General features: G+C 44.3%; 1 protein-coding gene across 1 annotated transcript in view; it reads left to right on the forward strand.

Moving 5' to 3' along the window:
* TLN2 (talin 2) overlaps positions 1-18,312 on the forward strand; it is a 453,366-nt gene that overhangs the window by 415,515 nt on the left and 19,539 nt on the right. The window contains exons 51-52 of the mRNA XM_053594602.1: positions 1,099-1,284; positions 5,958-6,065. Of these exons, the coding sequence (XP_053450577.1) occupies positions 1,099-1,284; positions 5,958-6,065 (294 nt within the window). The remainder of the gene's footprint in view (positions 1-1,098; positions 1,285-5,957; positions 6,066-18,312) is intronic.

Here is an 18,312-nt window from a genome sequence, read left to right on the forward strand (position 1 = left end):
GATCCAATGGAGACCTGGTGGAGCTGCCCAGTTGATGCTGATCCCCGGATAGTCCCGAGCAGCTTTGAGCTTTGGGAATCTACTCAGGATTTAGTCCAGATATGTCCTTGCTCCTCTAGGAGCCAATACCTGATATTGGATGTTATTATATATGCAACTTCCTTCAGACTTTCCTGCAGCAGCATTCGAGGGTGGAGCTGGGATTCAAGGTCCTGGGCTATTTAATCACAGCTACCCATTTGCAGGGGCAGCCATGTTTGACACTGGGTGGCCTGCCATGGGGGTGCCAACTGGGTCTTCCCTTCTGCATCAGGGAAACCCTTCCTTCCTGGAATATGGTGGCCCCACCTAGGACAGGGTCCTCAGGTGCCGGGACAGATGCATTTAGTACACAGGGCACCGATCATGCACGTTAGACAAGACAGGTGGGCTTGAGCAGATACAGCTGCTTGACCAACAGGTGGCACTTTAAAGTGAGATATTGATTTACCATGGTTAATTTATTTCAGCTTCTCTAAAGGGAGAGCGGGTTGTTGAATAATTCACAGTGTCACCATGGTGCCTTCGACCTGAACACCTCTGCACAATTATGCAGTTCTATTTGTAAGGCAGGCTAAGAATAGAAGGAAGTGATGCTTCATTTCCCCCAGCCTCACACCCCTTAGAGAGAGAGGTGAGTCCAGAGTAAGATCCAGATCAGTCCTGCCCTGAAACTGGCCCTGGGACTGCAGAATTTCTGGAAACTGCCAAAGCACTAGCAGAGGTAGAGGAAGAGAACTAGGAGGCCCCCCAAACCCTTCCCCGGGGTGGGTAGTGTATAAATATGAGGAGTCAGTTCCTGCAGACCATCACGTTAGCGCCATAGACACCCTCACTATATGGTTCCCGTGAGTGCTGAGTGGAGTCCATGCTGGAGACTTGAAAGCCAGAATGATATTACTGTGCTCAAATTAAATTTCTAATTTCCTCCCGTTTGACATTTTCCTCCAGTTGCTGGCTCAGTTTTCAGACGGTGAGCTACAACCCGGCTGGAGAAGGGTAAATTATTTTTGTCTTTTCCTTTTTGATTTTTTTTACCTCTCTGTTGCTGACTTGTAGGTGTTCCAGTCAAAAGAGGTACCTGAAAAGACATCATCACCTGAAGAATCGATAAGGATGACGAAAGGCATCACCATGGCAACAGCCAAAGCCGTGGCGGCTGGGAACTCGTGTAGACAGGAGGACGTGATTGCCACTGCCAATCTGAGCCGGAAAGCCGTGTCAGATATGTTGACGGCTTGCAAGGTAAAGGCATGGGCGTTTTTTGGATGGATGGATAGTTACCTGTCACGATTGAGGTGTCTGGTGTCGCCTGGAGGAGGGAGGGGCTGGACTGTGTAGCGTGGGCTAGTGTGATACCTTAGACCTTGTAATGAAAATGCCTGCTGAGGACAGCAGAGGCATCAGCCTGTGATGGTTCTCTAAGGCAGTTTTGGGAGGGAGGATGGAGTCAGCACTGCTGCCCTAAGCCTACCCCTAGTTTTCAAGTCTTCCTAAATGGGCAGGAAGCCTTCTTACAGAGAAGTTGGGGCCTCTCAGAGAGCAGTGAACAGGAACTGTAGCACTTTGTTCAAGGTCCCCCAACTGGAAACTCTGTTGCCTTTTTGCCTGGGCCCCCTCATTGTGCACTAGGAAGAATGTCACCATCACTGGTAAGAAAGTGAGTTAGAGGGCCGCTCCTGTGGCTCAAAGGAGTAGGGCGCTGGCCCCATACACCGAATGTGGCGGGTTCAAACCCAGCCCCAGCCAAAACTATAAATAAATAAAATGAAAGAAAGAAAAAAAAAGAGTTAGAGAAACAAAGCAGGACTTGGGGCAATACCATTTGCTGCCCATGCCAGACATCTTGGAGAAACTCTTCCGCTCTTTGGGCAGATAACTGTGGCAGCTGTCCTGCACTTGTGCCCGGTGAGGGACCTGTGGACACCTGAACCCCACGACTTTACTTTCTTTTATCTGTTAAGAAAGTGACTCACAGAGAGCCCCATGTGACACGACATCTCACTGAGCAGCCCCCAGACCACACCCTCTGCCTTGCCCCGGGGTCTCTGGCTTCTACTTGGGGATTGGTTGACGCCTCCAGCCCCTGGTGAGTGCGGGTGGGATTCACCTGGAAGTTGAAGACCAGCTTTTACAGCTTGGGGCCTGAGGGAACAGAGCTACACTTTGCAATGACATAAGTTCTGCTGGGCTGCAGCTGCAACGTCTGACACTTAAGGCTTCTTGGTTCCTCAGAGGCGTAGGGGGTCTGGAGGGAACTGGGAAGGGAGGCACTGGAGGAAGGGCGCATGAGAGGGCCTGGCCATGGGAGCCAGCACCACATTCTAGGGGAGGGGGAGGGTGGGCTGGAAAGACAAGGGTGGGCAGAGGGAGGTCAGACTTCCTCCGGCACTGGAGGAAGGGCGCATGAGAGGGCCTGGCCATGGGAGCCAGCACCACATTCAGGGGAGGGGGAGGGTGGGCTGGAAAGACAAAGGTGGGCAGAGGGAGGTCAGACTTCCTCCTAAGGCCCAAGGATGTGCTATTTTGGTGTGCTCAATGGAATCTACCCATGAAAAATGGTAACTTCCGAGGGGATTATGATCTCCATCAGCGGGTAGCATTTACCTGGCAAGATGTGGCCCGTACGTTCATGCAGCACCTCGGATTTGGAAAGGCCATCACATACCATCATTTGGTCTCAGATGACAAAGGCAACAGGAATTTTTCCAATTTTTCAGGTGATGAAATGAGTTCAGAGGGATGAAGGGGCCTGACCAAGGTCACACCCCATTTACTATCAGAACTAGGAAGAAAACCAGCTTTTCTGATTCCACAGCTGGTCTGCCTGGGCCTCCCAGCCCTGATGCTTAATGCTGCTGTGGCTGATGAGGGACAGATGCTTTTGTTGCCATGTTACAGACATGGAAAGGAAAAATTGAACAGAAGAAAGATGATGATTAAAGGGAATCCAGCTCAGATGTTTAAGTCTCTTTTGATGGGCCCCTATTTTCAGGGGAAGAGACAGAGTAGAGATGTGTGGGTGCTATTTGCCCATCCTCAGCTCATCTGTCCTCGTGCCCTGTAACCATCTTGGCTTCGCAGGACAGAAATAGCAGCCAGATAACCACAAGAAGACTTGAGGGCAGACTACATGCACCACAACAGACTTGAGGGCAGGGCCCTCTGCTATGAGCCCTGAGATTTTTGGTAGAATGGGCTTACCTTCCGAACTTACTGTTATTTACTTACTGACATTTCTTTAGGTCTCCTGTATTCCTCACCCCTTTGCCAAAGGAAATGAAGCAGCCAGCCAGAAAGGGTGTGCATGCAATCAGGCATGTACAGAAAAACAGGGGTACTGGGAGGTGGGTCAAGAAGAAAGCCTTACATGCCAAGAAGAAGGGCTGAGTTTCACTGTTTGAACATGGCCTTTGGGCTGAGCAGGGTAGCTGGGGCGAACCTGAAGGAACAGTACCACACACTGGCCCACCTTACCAGAAAGACTGGATTATGCTAAATCCTTACACAGGAAGAAAGATTTACATAAACCCGAAGTTGATTCTCATGTGTATTTCTTTCTGGATTTACTTTCATGTGCATCTGTTTATGCTAGATACAATTTTATATCTACTATGGTATTATGTGCCCGTTTCTGTTTTGCTATCAGTCATTAGCCCTGACTTTTTTTTTTTTTTTTTTTTGAGACAGAGTCTCACTCTATTGCCCGGGGTAGGGTACCATGGCATCATCATAGGCCACAGAAAGCTCAGTCTTGGGCTTAAGAGATCCTCCTGCCTCAGCATCCTGGGACTATAGGCACCAGCCACAATGCCAGCTAGTTTTTCTATTTTTAGTAGAGACGGGATCTTGTTCTTGCTCAGGCTGGTCTTGAACTCCTGAGCTCAACCAGTCCACTCACCTCAGTCTCCCAGAGTGCTAGGATTATAGCATGAGCCACCTGGCTCACCTAGCACTGACTTTTTTTTTTTTTTTTTCTATTTTTTTCTTGCAGTTTTTGGCCGGGGCTGGGTTTGAACCCGCCACCTCTGGCATATGGGGCCAACGCCCTACTCCTTTGAGCCACAGGTGCCGCCCTAGCACTGACTTTTTAATGACTACAAAATATCGGGAATATTATCTTTCCTCTATTACCAGATATTTAGGTTGTCTGCATTTTTTTTAAATCACAAACTTTACTGCAATACACATCTTTGGATATATCTGGGTTTTTTGTTTGTTTTGTTTTGTTTTTCTGTGCTGTGGCTATTTCCTTAGGCCCCTAGAAATAGAATGAGTGAGTCTAATGAATGGTATTAGGTCAGAGTGCCCTCCTAGAGAGTTCTACCAAATTACAGAGCTGCCAGCAGTGGACAAGAACACCTCAACTTCACCTTTCCCACAACCCCACATGAGGGCCTGCCATAAAACCTACTAGAAGTGCCGTTGACTGTGTCTCCCGCAGTCTTGTCTGGACAGGCAGACGTGGGGCTGTGTGCTCATAGTTGGAGGCACATGGGCACAAGTGTGAATGAAAAGTGATAGTGGTTGGTAACGCGGCTCTCAGCTCCTGGCTCTGAGCTGGTTAGTCCTCAGAGGAGTAAAACTGGGCCTGTAACATCCTCATTAGCCCCACTCCTTCCTGGGTTGGGGCAGGTCGAGGGGGAGCCCACCTGTTCCTTGTGCTCCTAGGGAGGAGGCGAGTGAAAGAGCATGGAGGCTGCTCACTGTCCCCCTTAGGATACAGCCTTGACTTTCCATCCTAATGTGTGATGTGCATTGGTCTTGGCAAGTGACTTCTATGTGGTTCTCTACATTATGTATTCCCATAAACTCCTCAAGTTCTTTTCAGATGAAGCTATAGGAGGAAGAATGGGTAGGGTTGCCAGTTTTAGCAAATCTACTTTTGCTAAATCTTTTTTCATTTGTCAGGCAGTGCCTTGGCTCAGTGAGTAGGGCGCCGGCACCATTTACCAAGGGGTGGCGGGTTCAAACCCGGCCCAGGCCAAACTGCAACAACAACAACAACAAAAAAAAAAAATAGCCAGGCATTGTGGCAGGCGCCTATAGTCCCAGCTACTCGGGAGGTTGAGGCAAGAGAATCACTTAAGTCAAAGAGTTTGAGGTTGCTGGGAGCTGTGACACCACGACACTCTACTGAGGGTGACAAAGTGAGACTGTCTCAAAAAAAAAAAAAAAAAAAAAAAAAAATTTTTTTTTTTTTTTTTTTTTTTCATTGTATCCGAATTTAAATTTAACCGGGTGTATTTTATCTGGCAGCCCTGTGAATGGGTTGCCATCAGAAACAATGTGTCAGGAATGACTCCAGTGGACAGGGCAGGAGTGTGAGAAGAAAAGCACACAATGCCCGGTCAACCACGTGCCCTGGTTTGCTTATCTCCACTGTTGTATGAGGTGAAATGGGCGATGGTGCCTCTGAGAGTCTGGGGGTGGGGGGCTACTCTCTGGAGGTTCCCAGGAGCCCGAGGCCCTTAGCTGTGAAAAGAGAGGGGACTCCAGGACTCCTGATGTTGCTGAAAAGAGGCCGGGCTGACCCTGGGTCAGTGTGTCTCCTGCTGAGTCCTAATCACAAATCATTCCTGGACTTTTTAGTGCATGTGGAATTTTTTGTATTTCAAAAAAATGGTGAGAAAGGAAGGACCAGGGGCCATATTCATCTGGCCCCAGGGCACCCACAGAGTAAACACACATACACACACATACATATGCACAGTGTCAGACAGTCCTGTGGGCAGGTGGGGGAGGGCTGGAGAGCTGGAGAGCAAGGGGGAGACACCGCTTCTGTCCAGGAAGTCAGGGTGGGTTTTCAAGAGGTCACTGGGGCTAAAGTCTCGTGTGTCTGGGTCCAGGGCTGCCCAGCACTGCTAGGTGGCTGGCTCTTCCTATTTAAAGATGTTGACATTCTTCTCTTTCTCCAGCAAGCGTCCTTCCATCCTGATGTCAGTGACGAGGTGCGAACCAGAGCCTTGCGGTTTGGGACAGAGTGCACCCTCGGCTACCTGGACCTTCTGGAGCACGTCTTGGTGGTGAGGAGGCGCGTGGGGCAGGGCGGGGCTGGGGAATAGCCGTGTGTCACTCTCACTGCCCTGGCTAATGTTGACGCAGACCGTCCTTTCCTCAGGAAAACCCCTCTTAGAGCTCTGTCCAGGCACCACTTGTGAGGCTGGGACTGGACTGAGCTGAAGGGCTTCCATAATGCCTGGATCCAGCGCACAGAGCTGAAAGCGCAGTCTGGGGGAGGTTGCACTTAGAATCCAGGAAAGCCTGGTTTTCTCTTGCACCAAAAAGGCAAGACTAGCACGTGAGAAGAGAAGGAGGAACGGGCAGAGTCGGGGGCAAAGCGGGTGTGTGGCCAGCAGCAGCCCTGAGAACGTGTCAGGAGGTCTTGTTATGAAAACTCCAGCTCATCCTTGGAGGCCATGGAAGGCTTCTGACAGAGCCACACCAGCCTCCCTGACAAGTGAGGTGCTACAAGTGACCAACTAACCTCTCACAACTTCCTTTCATCTTTGAATTAATGGCTTAGGCTACACTGAGAATGACTCGCCCAGGCTGGTGTGCCCAGCACGGGGCTGGGTTAAGGAAGCAGAAACGGAGGACACTGGGCAGTGGGTGTGGTGGTGACGACTGGTGGGAGCCTCAGGTTTGTGCAAACTCCTCGTTCCTAGGGTGGCTTTGCTCCCTATAGACCCTAGGGACCAAACCACAGAGGTCCAAGAAGCGTGTACAGTGTGCCTATGTCTCTGCCGAGCCTCAGCCACATTTAGTATCCAGTAAGGTCTGGTGCAGGCCCAGATCTTAGGGCCATCTCCAGAAGAGAGTTAATGGCATCTCTCCTCCATCAAAGCTAAACAAAGATCTGGAAGGCCACCTTCAGGCAATTATGTACCTGGAAGGGGGCTGTCAAGCCTCGCATTTGCTGGGCATTCTGAATTTTTCTTATTTTGTCGTTGTATAACCATGTGAGGGTAGCAGGCCAGAGGAATGGTTAACCCAAGACCCAAGGAAGTTGTCCCTTACCCAGCTGCTCAGCAGTAGACCTAGAACTAAATCATAGTCTTGATGTTTCCAGTTCTGTGCTCATTCTAGAATTTCACTACTCTCTTATCAAAAATAAATTATTTTCTGATCTTAAACACGTTAGATGAGTTAAGGGGTCATATTTTTCTTCTTCATCTAGGTAAGTGTGGCAGATGCTGAGTGTATCTTTTGGCGGAGTCGCCCATCTGGGATTACTAACATCAGGCTCCTTGTGAATGGAGATCAGTGTGTCATACCTGGGCCGGCCAGGGGCCACAGGTGTGAGCCTCTGTGGCCGCACTGGCTAGACTGATTGGCTGGTGTCCAGTCTGAGAGCGTGCCTAGCAGGAATTTGGGTTAAGAAGAATAAAATCAGCAGGGTATCATTTTCTTTATAGTGTATTTAGAGTCACGTGGGACTTTGTTGTAACTGAAAATTGGCCAGGATAATGGAAGTAGTAGGTTTAGAAGCTTTCAGTTCAAATCCTGGTTCTACCACATCCATAGCTAGGTGACCGTTCTCTTACCTGGGCTTTGGTTTCCTCAGGTGTCAGTGAAGTCGTTTATTCACTGATGGATGAAATGAGCATGTCTGGAAACCCAGCGCTGTGTGGCCAGGTTGACACATGCTGGGTCCTTCACTGAAATCCGCTGCCTGGAAGGTGCCGTGTCTGGTTGGAGGCCGGGCCGGGGCTTGTGGCATCACTGCCCTCTCTGCCTCCTCAGTGGGAGCTTCCCCTCATACCCCGTTTCTCCATGTTTTCTCTCTCATGCTCTTGTTTTTGTCATCTTTATTTTAGTGGAGGTGAAGAGATACAGAGATGCTGTTATTTTCGTTCCCTCACTTTTCCCCAGTTCTGTTTCTTGGTTGAACTGTATCTTCTCAGCACCCGTGTCTGTATCTGCACAGCCCTGGATGACTCACGCGGCATCCGTGGGGCCAGGCCCTGCACACCTGAGCCGCAGGTTGGTGACAACCTTTGCTCTTGGTGAGTCATTTAACAAGAGTGCTGCTGTGCGGGTACCCACCTCCAGCTTCATCACTGACATATCCACAGGCCTGGGTGGAAAAGGGGGCAGGCAGCCCCAGTAGATGGCCAGTGGCGTGAAGGCTTTCTGTTCATTCTCCAGCAGAAAGGTTATTCTGCATAAAGAAGGGCAGGTGCCATGTCTTAAGGAGAAGTCTCTCTCATGGGAGAAGGAAACTAGAATCCTGGCAGGGGCCCCACCCCCAACCTCATGCCAACTTTAAACCCTGTCCCAGTATCTAGGAACAAGTTGTTGTATCCACCAAAGTGCTTCCTCTCTTCCTCACCTCTCCTCGCCAGCTTTCCTTGCCATACCCACCTTATTGTGTGTGTGTGTGTGTGTGTGTGTGTGTGTGTGTGTGTTTTAAGACAGAGTCTCACTTTGTTGCCCTCGGTAGAAGGCCATGGCATCACAGCTGCCAGCAACCTCCCAACTCCTGGGCTTAGGCGATTCTCTTGCCTCAGCCTCCTGAGTAGCTGGGACTACAGGCGCCCGCCACAATGCCCGGCTGTTTTTCTGTTGCAGTTTAGCCAGGGCCGGCTTCAAACCCACCACCCTCAGTATATGGGGCTGGCGCCCTACTCACTGAGCCACAGACGCTGCCCCATACCCACCTTATTTTTGTGAGCAAAATAAGACAAGGCATTCTTGTATGTGTGGAGGGCCGCATTCTAAGGGGGGCGGGCTGATGGCTGGCCTCTCCACCTGAGAGGCGGCCCAAGGGGGCCAGGGTCTTTGCAAACACTTACAGGAAGTTTCGGGACAATCCCCGGGCACACATTCAGAGACCCCTGCGTAACAGCCCCTTGATTGCTCTGTCAGGCATCAGCTCTGATGTCAGCAGCAGCTTTTGCCATAGGAAATGTGCATTTGCCATAGGGAAACCGGGTACCCCATGAAATTTAGGAGGTTTCATCTGGGAAATGCTCATAGCAGCTGAAGGTTAAAAGGAAGAAGAGTGACCATGACACTTGTTCCCAGGGCCTGGGTAAGGACGAGTTGCACTTGATGGCCGGATGTGCCCCTCTTGTCACTACTCATATTTTAGTGGATTGGTTTTCTGTTATGGAGTTGTCCTTATGTTTAATACTATAGAAACAGGACTTTTAGGTGTTGCAAACTTGAGTGGTTAATGTTTTTGTTAAAATCCAGCCGCCTGAGTTTCTCTTCATCTTTCTATACAGTTACTGTCATTATAGTCCATCGTTATGGTAGAAATATATAAATGTCCTATTTCTTCAAAGCTGTTTAAAGGTTTATGGTAGCTGGTATTAAAATGAAATCATTAATAGAAAAGCTAAATGACCGTAACAGTAAAAGTACTTTTATAAAGTAAAGAGAATTCATTTTATCTTTTTCATTAAGGTTTCTTTCCCCTTCAGGGTGACAAATGCCAGTGACTTCCAAGGATGTAAATGAAATAGCATTGTGTATTTATTTATTTGTTCATGTATTATTTTTGTTCTCAGATAGACACACTCTTTGAAGGGTATTTTTTTTTTCAAATGGGCACATACTATATGTTTCTATTTATATAGCAAATGATAAAATTATAGAAATGGAGAACAAATCAGTGGCATCAGAGAGAAAGGGGGTCGGGCAGGAGGATGACATATGGGACCTTGTGGTGATGGATCCTGTGAAGAGTATTTTCTGATAAAGAATATATGGGAGGAAAACAAGCCTCTGTTTCGAGGGAATTACCATTAACAAAGGAATGAAAGAGACAAGTTCCTGACTTAAAATTGTAGAATCCCTGTGACAGTATCCTGTCCCCTAAGTTGGGGTGGTATTTGTTGGTGTCTTATGGCTGCTACTAAAAATCAGTTCACATTTCACATCATTAGCCCTAAGTCAATAGTTCTCAACCTGTGGGTCGCGACCCACAGGAACTGTATTAAAGGGCCACAGCATTAGGAAGGTTGAGAACCACTGCCCTAACTCCTTCTCCAAAGCAGACCTTAAAGAAGTCTGGGCTAAAATAACACTAAGAGCAGGGAAGACTGTTCGACTCTGAAAGGCTGGTGAGTCACGAGACAGGCCCGGTCCTGTGTGGAGACCCAGGGAAAAATGAGGAAGATTAGAATGGTCAAACGTGGGAAGCAGTGTTCATTTTCGGAAGGAATTCTAGCAGAAAATACAGCCAAATTGCTAATCTAGAGAAGAGATCAGAATTTTTGTTGACATTCTCTTTAGGGCAGAAGAAAAGAATACAATTGACTCTTAAACAACTCAGGGGTTATGGCTGCTGACCCCTGCATACAGTAAAAAATCTGAATGGGACTTTCAACAACCCCCAAAACTTGACTACTTTTGTAGCCTGCTATTATCCGGAAGACTTACAGGTAACATAAAGTCAGTTAACACATAATTTGCATATTATATGTATTACATACTATATTCCTTCAATAAAGTAAGCTAGAGAAGAGAAAATATTTTTTCAAAAATCAGAAGGAGGAAAAAATATATTTATTCTTCATGAAGTGGAAGTGGATCATGGTAAAGGTCTTTACTGTCATCTTCTCGTTGAGTAGGCTCAGGAGAAGGAGGATAGGTTGGTCTTGCTGTCTCTGGTGAGGTTAAAGGTGGAAGAAAATCCATGTATAAACGGGCCCACACAAGTCAAACCCTTGTTGTTCAGGGGTTAATTATACTAAGATCATCTGTTGGTAGATGATAGATTTCAAAAAGCAGTAAAATAACTAGAGATGTGGACACACATGGACACCCTGTCCCTCACCTCTGGCCTTTCAGATGACCACGGTGTCTCTACTCTTGGTAAAAAACCAACCCAAACCAGAACTGCAACAGGAGATCTTAGGATAGTATTCTTGGAATGCTTGAAAAATTGATCTTCTGTTATTCACAGCTCAAAGAGAATTGGTAGAGATTCCTAAAAGCTAAAGATAGACCAGATAATTTTCCATTTTTTTACAAAAGGAGAAAAAGAAATTTCTAGAAATTAAGATTTAGAGAAAGTATCTAGAAATCTACAGTAGTAAGTGGAGGCCACTTTCAGGTGGTAAAGGAGGGAACAGAGCCCTCTTTAAATTTAGGTATATGAAAATGTCAGTGAGCCTTTAGCCTTACTCGGTTAAAATGCTGTAAGCCAAGGATTCTTACCCTTTTTTGGCTTGCTTATATATTTTAGTTTAATTTTAAAAAGGCTTAAAAATACAGAAAGCAGTATCAACATCCATGTGTTTCCATGTACGAGTGACTAATTTTGTTAACTGACAGTTTGTCCTATTTGCTTCAGATGCTTGTGTTTTAAAGAAACATAACTATAGGGCGGCGCCTGTGGCTGAAGGTTGTAGGGCGCCGGTCCCATATGCCGGAGGTGGCAGGTTCAAACCTAGCCCCGGCCAAAAAAAAAAAAAAAAGAAACATAACTATAATAATTTGGTAGCTCTTCCCAGTCCCATTCATTTTTCCTCTGTGTACACACACATGGCTGTCATGATTTTTGCATTTTTTACCTTTTGGGGATCATGGACGCCTTTAAGCTGAAAGCCCTGTGCCATTTCCTGTCTCCCCCTACCCTCTCCAAAGAAACACCAACACGCAAAACGTTCCTTAGACTCTTAAGAGATCCAAAGCTCAAAAACCTTTGCTATTTAGAGACCCCTGCCTGGGGAAGCATTTTCTTTGGATAATCTATTCCAGTTAGCTCTCAACATGCGGGAATCTAATTTGGACAGAGCCTTCTCCCTGCTGCCCTGAGAGCTCCCATCTGAATGATGTCGGCCTCCTGCGTTTGCTGTTTACTGGTTCAGCATAGAGGATTCATATCACAGGATAAGAAGCAGCTATTTTGCCTCTGCAGCAACCACAGCTCAGTATTTCTACAGAACCACAGTTTGAGGTCTTTGGCAGGGTTAAAATTACCCTTGCTTCCCCTGGCAGAGCTTTAATTTGGATCTGTCTGTTGCCTGCTATTAGAAATCACGTTGACTTAATGGCAGAATAAAAAATAGAACTTCTTTCCTCTCGGCTTATCTACAGCGAGAGTTCTTTAACATAAAGCTGTCGCCTGTGTACACAGAAGTGGTACTTTTCTTTTTCTGCATCAAGGGCTCTTCTTTTTAGAGACAAAGTGTCTAATCATTCTATTTTGATGACTTAAGTAATTCTCCCTACCACACCTCTCACTTTTTCACCAGTGCTATTGAAGCATAACTATTATACATTGTTAAATAGCGCATTTAATGTATAGAATTTGAGTATTGATATATGCATTCATAAAGCATCACCACCAAAATGATGAATGTATCTATGGCTCCTAAAATTCCCTAGCATCTCTAAAATTTAACTCTAAAATTCCCAAGCAACTGCTGATCTGCTTTTTGTTATTATGGATTTGTTTGCATTTTCTAGACTTTTCTATGAGTGGAAAGTAGACAAAAGACTCGTTTTTGTCTACTTTCACTCAGCATCGGTATTTTTTATTGCTTTCTTGTTGTGCGTATCAATAATCTGTCCTCTTTTATTGCTGAGTAGTATTGCATTATATGAATTTGCCTGTTGATAAACATTTATGTTGTTTCCTGATTTTAATTATTAAAAATAAAGCTTCCAAGAACATTCATGTATGTACAAGTCTTTATGGCAATATGTACTCGTTTCTCTTGGGCAGATGCCCAGAAGCAGAATCTTTCCGTCATAGGGTAGATATATATTTAATTTTTTAGGAACCTACCAAACTGTTTTCCAAAGGGGTTGTATTATTATTTTTAGTTTCCATCAGCAATGAGAGTGTTCCAATTGCTCTACCATCATTACTTGCCACCAGTTGGCAAGTCAGTCTTTTTAATTTTAGCCTTTTAGTGTATAGTGATAGTCCATTGTGATTTTAATTTTTGTTGTTGGGGGGTTTTTTTGTTGGATTTTTTTTTTTGTGGGTTTTTTTGTTTTTGTTTTTGTTTTTTTAGATAGAGGCTTACTCTGTCACTGTGGGTAGAGTGCCATGGCATCATTGTAGCTAACAGCAACCTCAAACTCTTGGGCTCAAGGAATCCTCTTGCCTCAGCCTCCCTAGTAGCTGGGACTATAGACGCCTGCCACTACACACTGCTAGTTTTCCTATTTTTTAGTAGAGACGGGATATCAGTCTTGCTCAGGCTGATCTCAATCAATGAGTCAAACAATCCATCTGCATCAGCCTCCCAAGAGTGCTAGGATTACAGGCATGAGCCACACCACCACCCCACCCCACCACCACCTTAATTTCCATTGTCGGGTATTTTTTTTTTAATGTACCTGTTTGCCTTCTGTGTTAGCCACTTTGATGAGATATCTTTTTGATCTTTTGCCTATTTATTGAGTGCTTTGTCTTTTTGAGCTTTTAAAATTTTTTATATTTTTCAGATACAAGTTCTTTGTCAGACTTTGTTCTACAAATAGTTTCTCCCAGGGTGTGGCTTGCCTTTTCTTTCTCATAACAATGTCCTCAAGGGCAAGGGAAGCAAATGTATGTTATTTTAAAAAAATAAATAAATAGCTGACAAGGTCACTCCTGCCTGTACTTCTAGCTCTTTGGGAGGCCAAGGTGAAAGACTTGCTTGAGGTCAAGAGTTTGAAACCATCCTGAGCAACATGGTGAGACCCCATCTCTACAAAAAAACAGAAATAAAAAATCAGCTAAGCATGGTGCAAACCTACATTTCCAGCTGCTCAGGAGGCTAAGGTGGGAGGATGACTTAAGCCCAGGAGTTTGAGGTTGCAGTGAGCTATGATAACACCACTGCACTTTAACCTAGGTAACAGAACAAGCTCTGGGGAGGGGAGGGGAGGGGAGAGGCAGTACTACAAAGATTTGAGGGAGAAAAAAATGTGTGGGTAGAACTTAGATAAAAGGTCTCTCTCACCTTTTCTCCTTCATGAAAGGGATCCACTTCCAAGCCTTTGGAAGGGCTCTAAACTTTCTCTTTGTTCTTCCTAAATAAAATCTATTTGTTCCCTTGGAGGAAAAAAAAACACTTGAATAAATGCTAGTATTCAGTATTTTACTTTAGTAAAACCAAAATACATCTTTTATACCTCAGGTATTAAGTACTTAGGATGAACCGCTATGAAACGTTTAGGGTGAAGTGACTATTTCTGTTTGCAAAGGTCATCCCAGCTTCTGTTCGTCTCTCATTTGAATGCTGTATTATCTTCTCAACACCTCTGTTGAGATATAATTTACATATAACAAAATTTATTCATTTAAAGTTTATGCTTTATTGGTGTGTTTAGTATAACGAGAGTTGTGCAACTATGACACCTGATTTTAATACATATTCTTCACCCCAGAAAGGAAGCTTGCATCCATTAGTGGCCACACCTTACTCTCCCCACCCCCTGCTCCTAGCCCTAGGCTCTGTCTACTTCTTGCCTTTACACATTTGTCTATTCTGGACTTTTCATATAAATGGAATCATACATTATGTGGTCTTTCATTACTGGCGTTTATACTTAGCATAATGGTTTTAAAATCCATTCGTATGGTAGCACATGTTCATTTTTTTTTTTTTTTGGCTGAATTCTATTGTATGGTTAACAGTATTTTGCAAATTAAAAGCTTTTAATTTTTATGAAGTCCAATTTATTGACTTTTTTCTCTGCTGTTGGTGTGCTTTTGGTCATGTATTTAAGAATCTCTGTCACATCCAAGATCACGCAGATTGTTTCCCTGTATTTTCTTCTTTATAAAAGTTTTAATTCTTCTATTTAGGTTTATAATCCATTTCTAGTTAATTTACATGATGTGGTACAGGGAAAAGGGTGAAGGATCATTTTCTTACCTAGGGCTATTCAGATGTTCCAGCACCATTTGTAGAAAAATTATCCTGTCTGCATTGAAATGAAGATGCCTTAGCCCTGTTGTTGAAAATCACGTGACAATATGTGCGAATCTAGTTCTGGGCTCCCTTTTGTGCTCCCCTAATGTGTGTGTCTATATGTTATTGGTCTTGATTATTCATTGTCTCAACTACTACATCTTTATAAGTCTTGAAATCAGGTAGTTTAAGACTTCTAACTTTGGTTGTTTTTCAAAATGCTTTGGCCATTCTAGATCTTTTGCATTTCATATGCATTTTAGGATAATCTTACCATCTTTTGTTTTTTACAAAAACCCGTTGGGAGTTTGCTTGTGATTGTGTTGAACTTACAGATCAAAATGGAGAGAATTGACATCTTAACAATATTGAGTCTTCTGATACACAAACGTAGTATATCTCTCCTTTATTTCTTTTAAAGGTCTTTAATATTCTTGAACAGTGTAGTTTTTAGTGTTCCGGTCTTATGTGTCTGTTGTTAATTTTAACCCTAGGTATTTAATAATTTTTAATGCTATTATAAACGTTATGACTTTTTAAAACACTAGTATATAGAAATGTAATATCATTGATGTATATATGTTGACCTTAAATCCATGACTTGCTAAATTTACTAATTAGTTCTATAAAATTTTTTTTTATAAATTCTTTATGGTTTTCTATCTAGAGATGTCCAACCTGCCCATGGGCCACATACAGATTTTGTGAGGCCTTTTCTTTCTTATCTGTGGTATTAAGTATTATAAAAAGTATGCACCGCAGACTTTTTTTTTTTTTTTTGCTAATCAGTGTTTGTGTATTTACTGTGTGGCCCAAGATAACTCTTATTCTCCCAATGTGTGGCAGAGGAAAAAAGATTGGACACCCCTGAGGATAATTGTGCCACCTATAAACTGTTCCCTTTATATCTATGTGTCATTTATTTATTTTTCTTGTCTTATGGCACTGGCTAGGAATTCTAGTATAATGTTGCTGGAAGTCGTAGAATAAGCATCCTCACCTAATCATTCTGTCTTTTGCCATTAAATGTGAGTGTCCCCACTATACTTTTAACCCTTTATTTATTCACGTTGTGCTGGACACTGTAGAGAAACTACTTAAGAGTGCCCGTGGACTGCTTAGCTGTTCAGACCCTGAGCCATAGTTATTGATAACCTGGTGGCCTTAGCAGGGGTCCTTAAACTTTTTAAACAGGGGGCCAGTTCACTGTCCTTCAGACCGTTGGAGCCCAGACTATAGTTTAAAAAAGAAAAAACTATGAACAAATTCCTATGCACACTGCACGTGTCTTATTTTGAAGTAAAAAAACACAATGGGAACAAATACAATCACACGGCCTCATGTGGCAGTTTGAGGACCCCTGCTTGCAGCATATATTGTTTCAGACAAATATGGTACAAGCCTTTTTATAATTAACTAGTGGCAAATGCCACCATCTGAGTTTAGAGTAGTGGTTCACAACTATGGCTGCATATGAGAATCACCTGAGAACTTCAAAAGATCCTGATGCTTGGGCCATGCACCAGAACACGTTCATCAGCAGCCCTTTATATGTATTAATTTATGTAATCTCACCACAACTGTATAAGGAAAGGACTCTTGTTATGCTCATTTAATAATTACAAAACTGAGGCTTAAAGAAAGGATAGGTACTTACACACAAATACCTTGGCATTGACCCCAGAACCTGCACGTACTAAATTAACTTTCTAAATTAACAGCACAGGCTGTATTAGAAAGTTAAAAGGATTCTCCCCGCCCCCACCACCTCTCTGTGGTTCTAGTGTTCTTTTGGAGCTGGTCTAAGAAGCTGTAGGATTTGTCCTGATACTGCGTTGGTCTGTTTTTCACTCATTCATCCTTTCATTAATTTGTTCACCCATTCATAGGTTTGTAATGAGTTTTCTTTTTATTAATTATTTTTTATTGAGACATAGTCTCACTCTGTCACTAGGCTGAAGTGCAGTGGCCTCATTATAACACTGCAATCTCAAACTCCTGGGCTCAAGCGATCCTCTTGCCTCAGCCTCCCAAGTAGCCGGGATTATAACAGTGGTTCTCCACCTGTGGGTTGCAACCCCTTTGGGGATCAAACAACCCTTTCACAGGGGTCACCTGCATACATCCTGAATATCAGATATTTACATTACGATTCATAACAGTAGCAAAATTACAGTTATGGAGTAGCAACGAAAATAATTTTATGGTTGGGGGTCACCACAACATGAGGAGCTGTATTAAAGAGTCACAGCATTAGGAAGGTTGAGAACCACTAGACTACATGCTCCCACCACCACTCCTGGCTAATTTTTCTATTTTTAGTAGAGATGGGGTCTCACTCTTACTCAGGCTGGTCTAACTCCTGGCCTCAAGGGATCCTCCCACCTCGGCCTCCCAGAGTGCAACGATTATAAGAATGAGCCACGTGCCTGGCCTGTACTGAGTTCTTAATAGCTGCAGAGTGCTATGTTTCTATGCAGGTCATAGGGTGAAAGAATGAGAACAGCAGAGCAGCCAGAATCATGGAACAAAAGCCAACACAGAAATACATTTTTTAACGATTACAGGAGAAGGAAGGATGAGGATAGAGGCATGTGAAGTAATGCTCAAAAATTACTGACTAATCAATTCAGGGTATGGCATAATGTCATCTGGATACTGGTGTGTCTAGCACTGCTCACTATGTAACTCATTAACTCCTCCAATCTGATTTTTTACTCAACGTTTGTGTATGTCATGTGTGGCCCAAGTATATAGCCATGGTGCAGAGGGTGACGCCTGGGATCTTTTCTAAACTCCTGAGAAAGAGGCGTTTCTGGCCAGGTGAAAAAAAGCTATGGGATACCAAGAAGGAAATGAACATTTAATGAAAGCCTGCCACGTTCCAAGCATCATGCAAGATACTTCCCATATGCTATTCCATTTGATTTCTAGGCCCGCCCTGAGGAATAGGCATTATCCAACTTTTATCTCACTCTCACAGACGAGAAAACAGGTTCACAGACCAGCAACATTGGCAAAGCTGGGATTGAGCACAGGTTTGTCCATTTTTAAAGCTAATGCCTTGTCCCCTGTTCAGAGACTCTAAGATTGCGCAGAGACAGACAGCATTTGTATTTTTCTCTTGACTTAATGTTTCTAAATCTGATGATTACCATTGTGAAACATGAGGAAGAGATGGAAAAAAGAGTACTGGAAAAGGAATTTCAAAATTAGAAAGGAAGGCCAGGCCTGGTGGCTCATGCCTATAATAATCTTAGCACTCTGGGAGGCTGAGGCAGAAGGATCCTATGAGCTCAGGAATTTGAGCCTGAGCAAGAGCAAGATCCTGTCTATACTAAAAATAGAAAAACTAGCTAGGTGCAGTGGTGGGTGCCTGTAGTCCCAGCTGCTTGGGAGGCTG

Source organism: Nycticebus coucang, chromosome 6 (assembly GCF_027406575.1).
Source record: "Nycticebus coucang isolate mNycCou1 chromosome 6, mNycCou1.pri, whole genome shotgun sequence".
Lineage (NCBI taxonomy): Eukaryota > Metazoa > Chordata > Mammalia > Primates > Lorisidae > Nycticebus > Nycticebus coucang.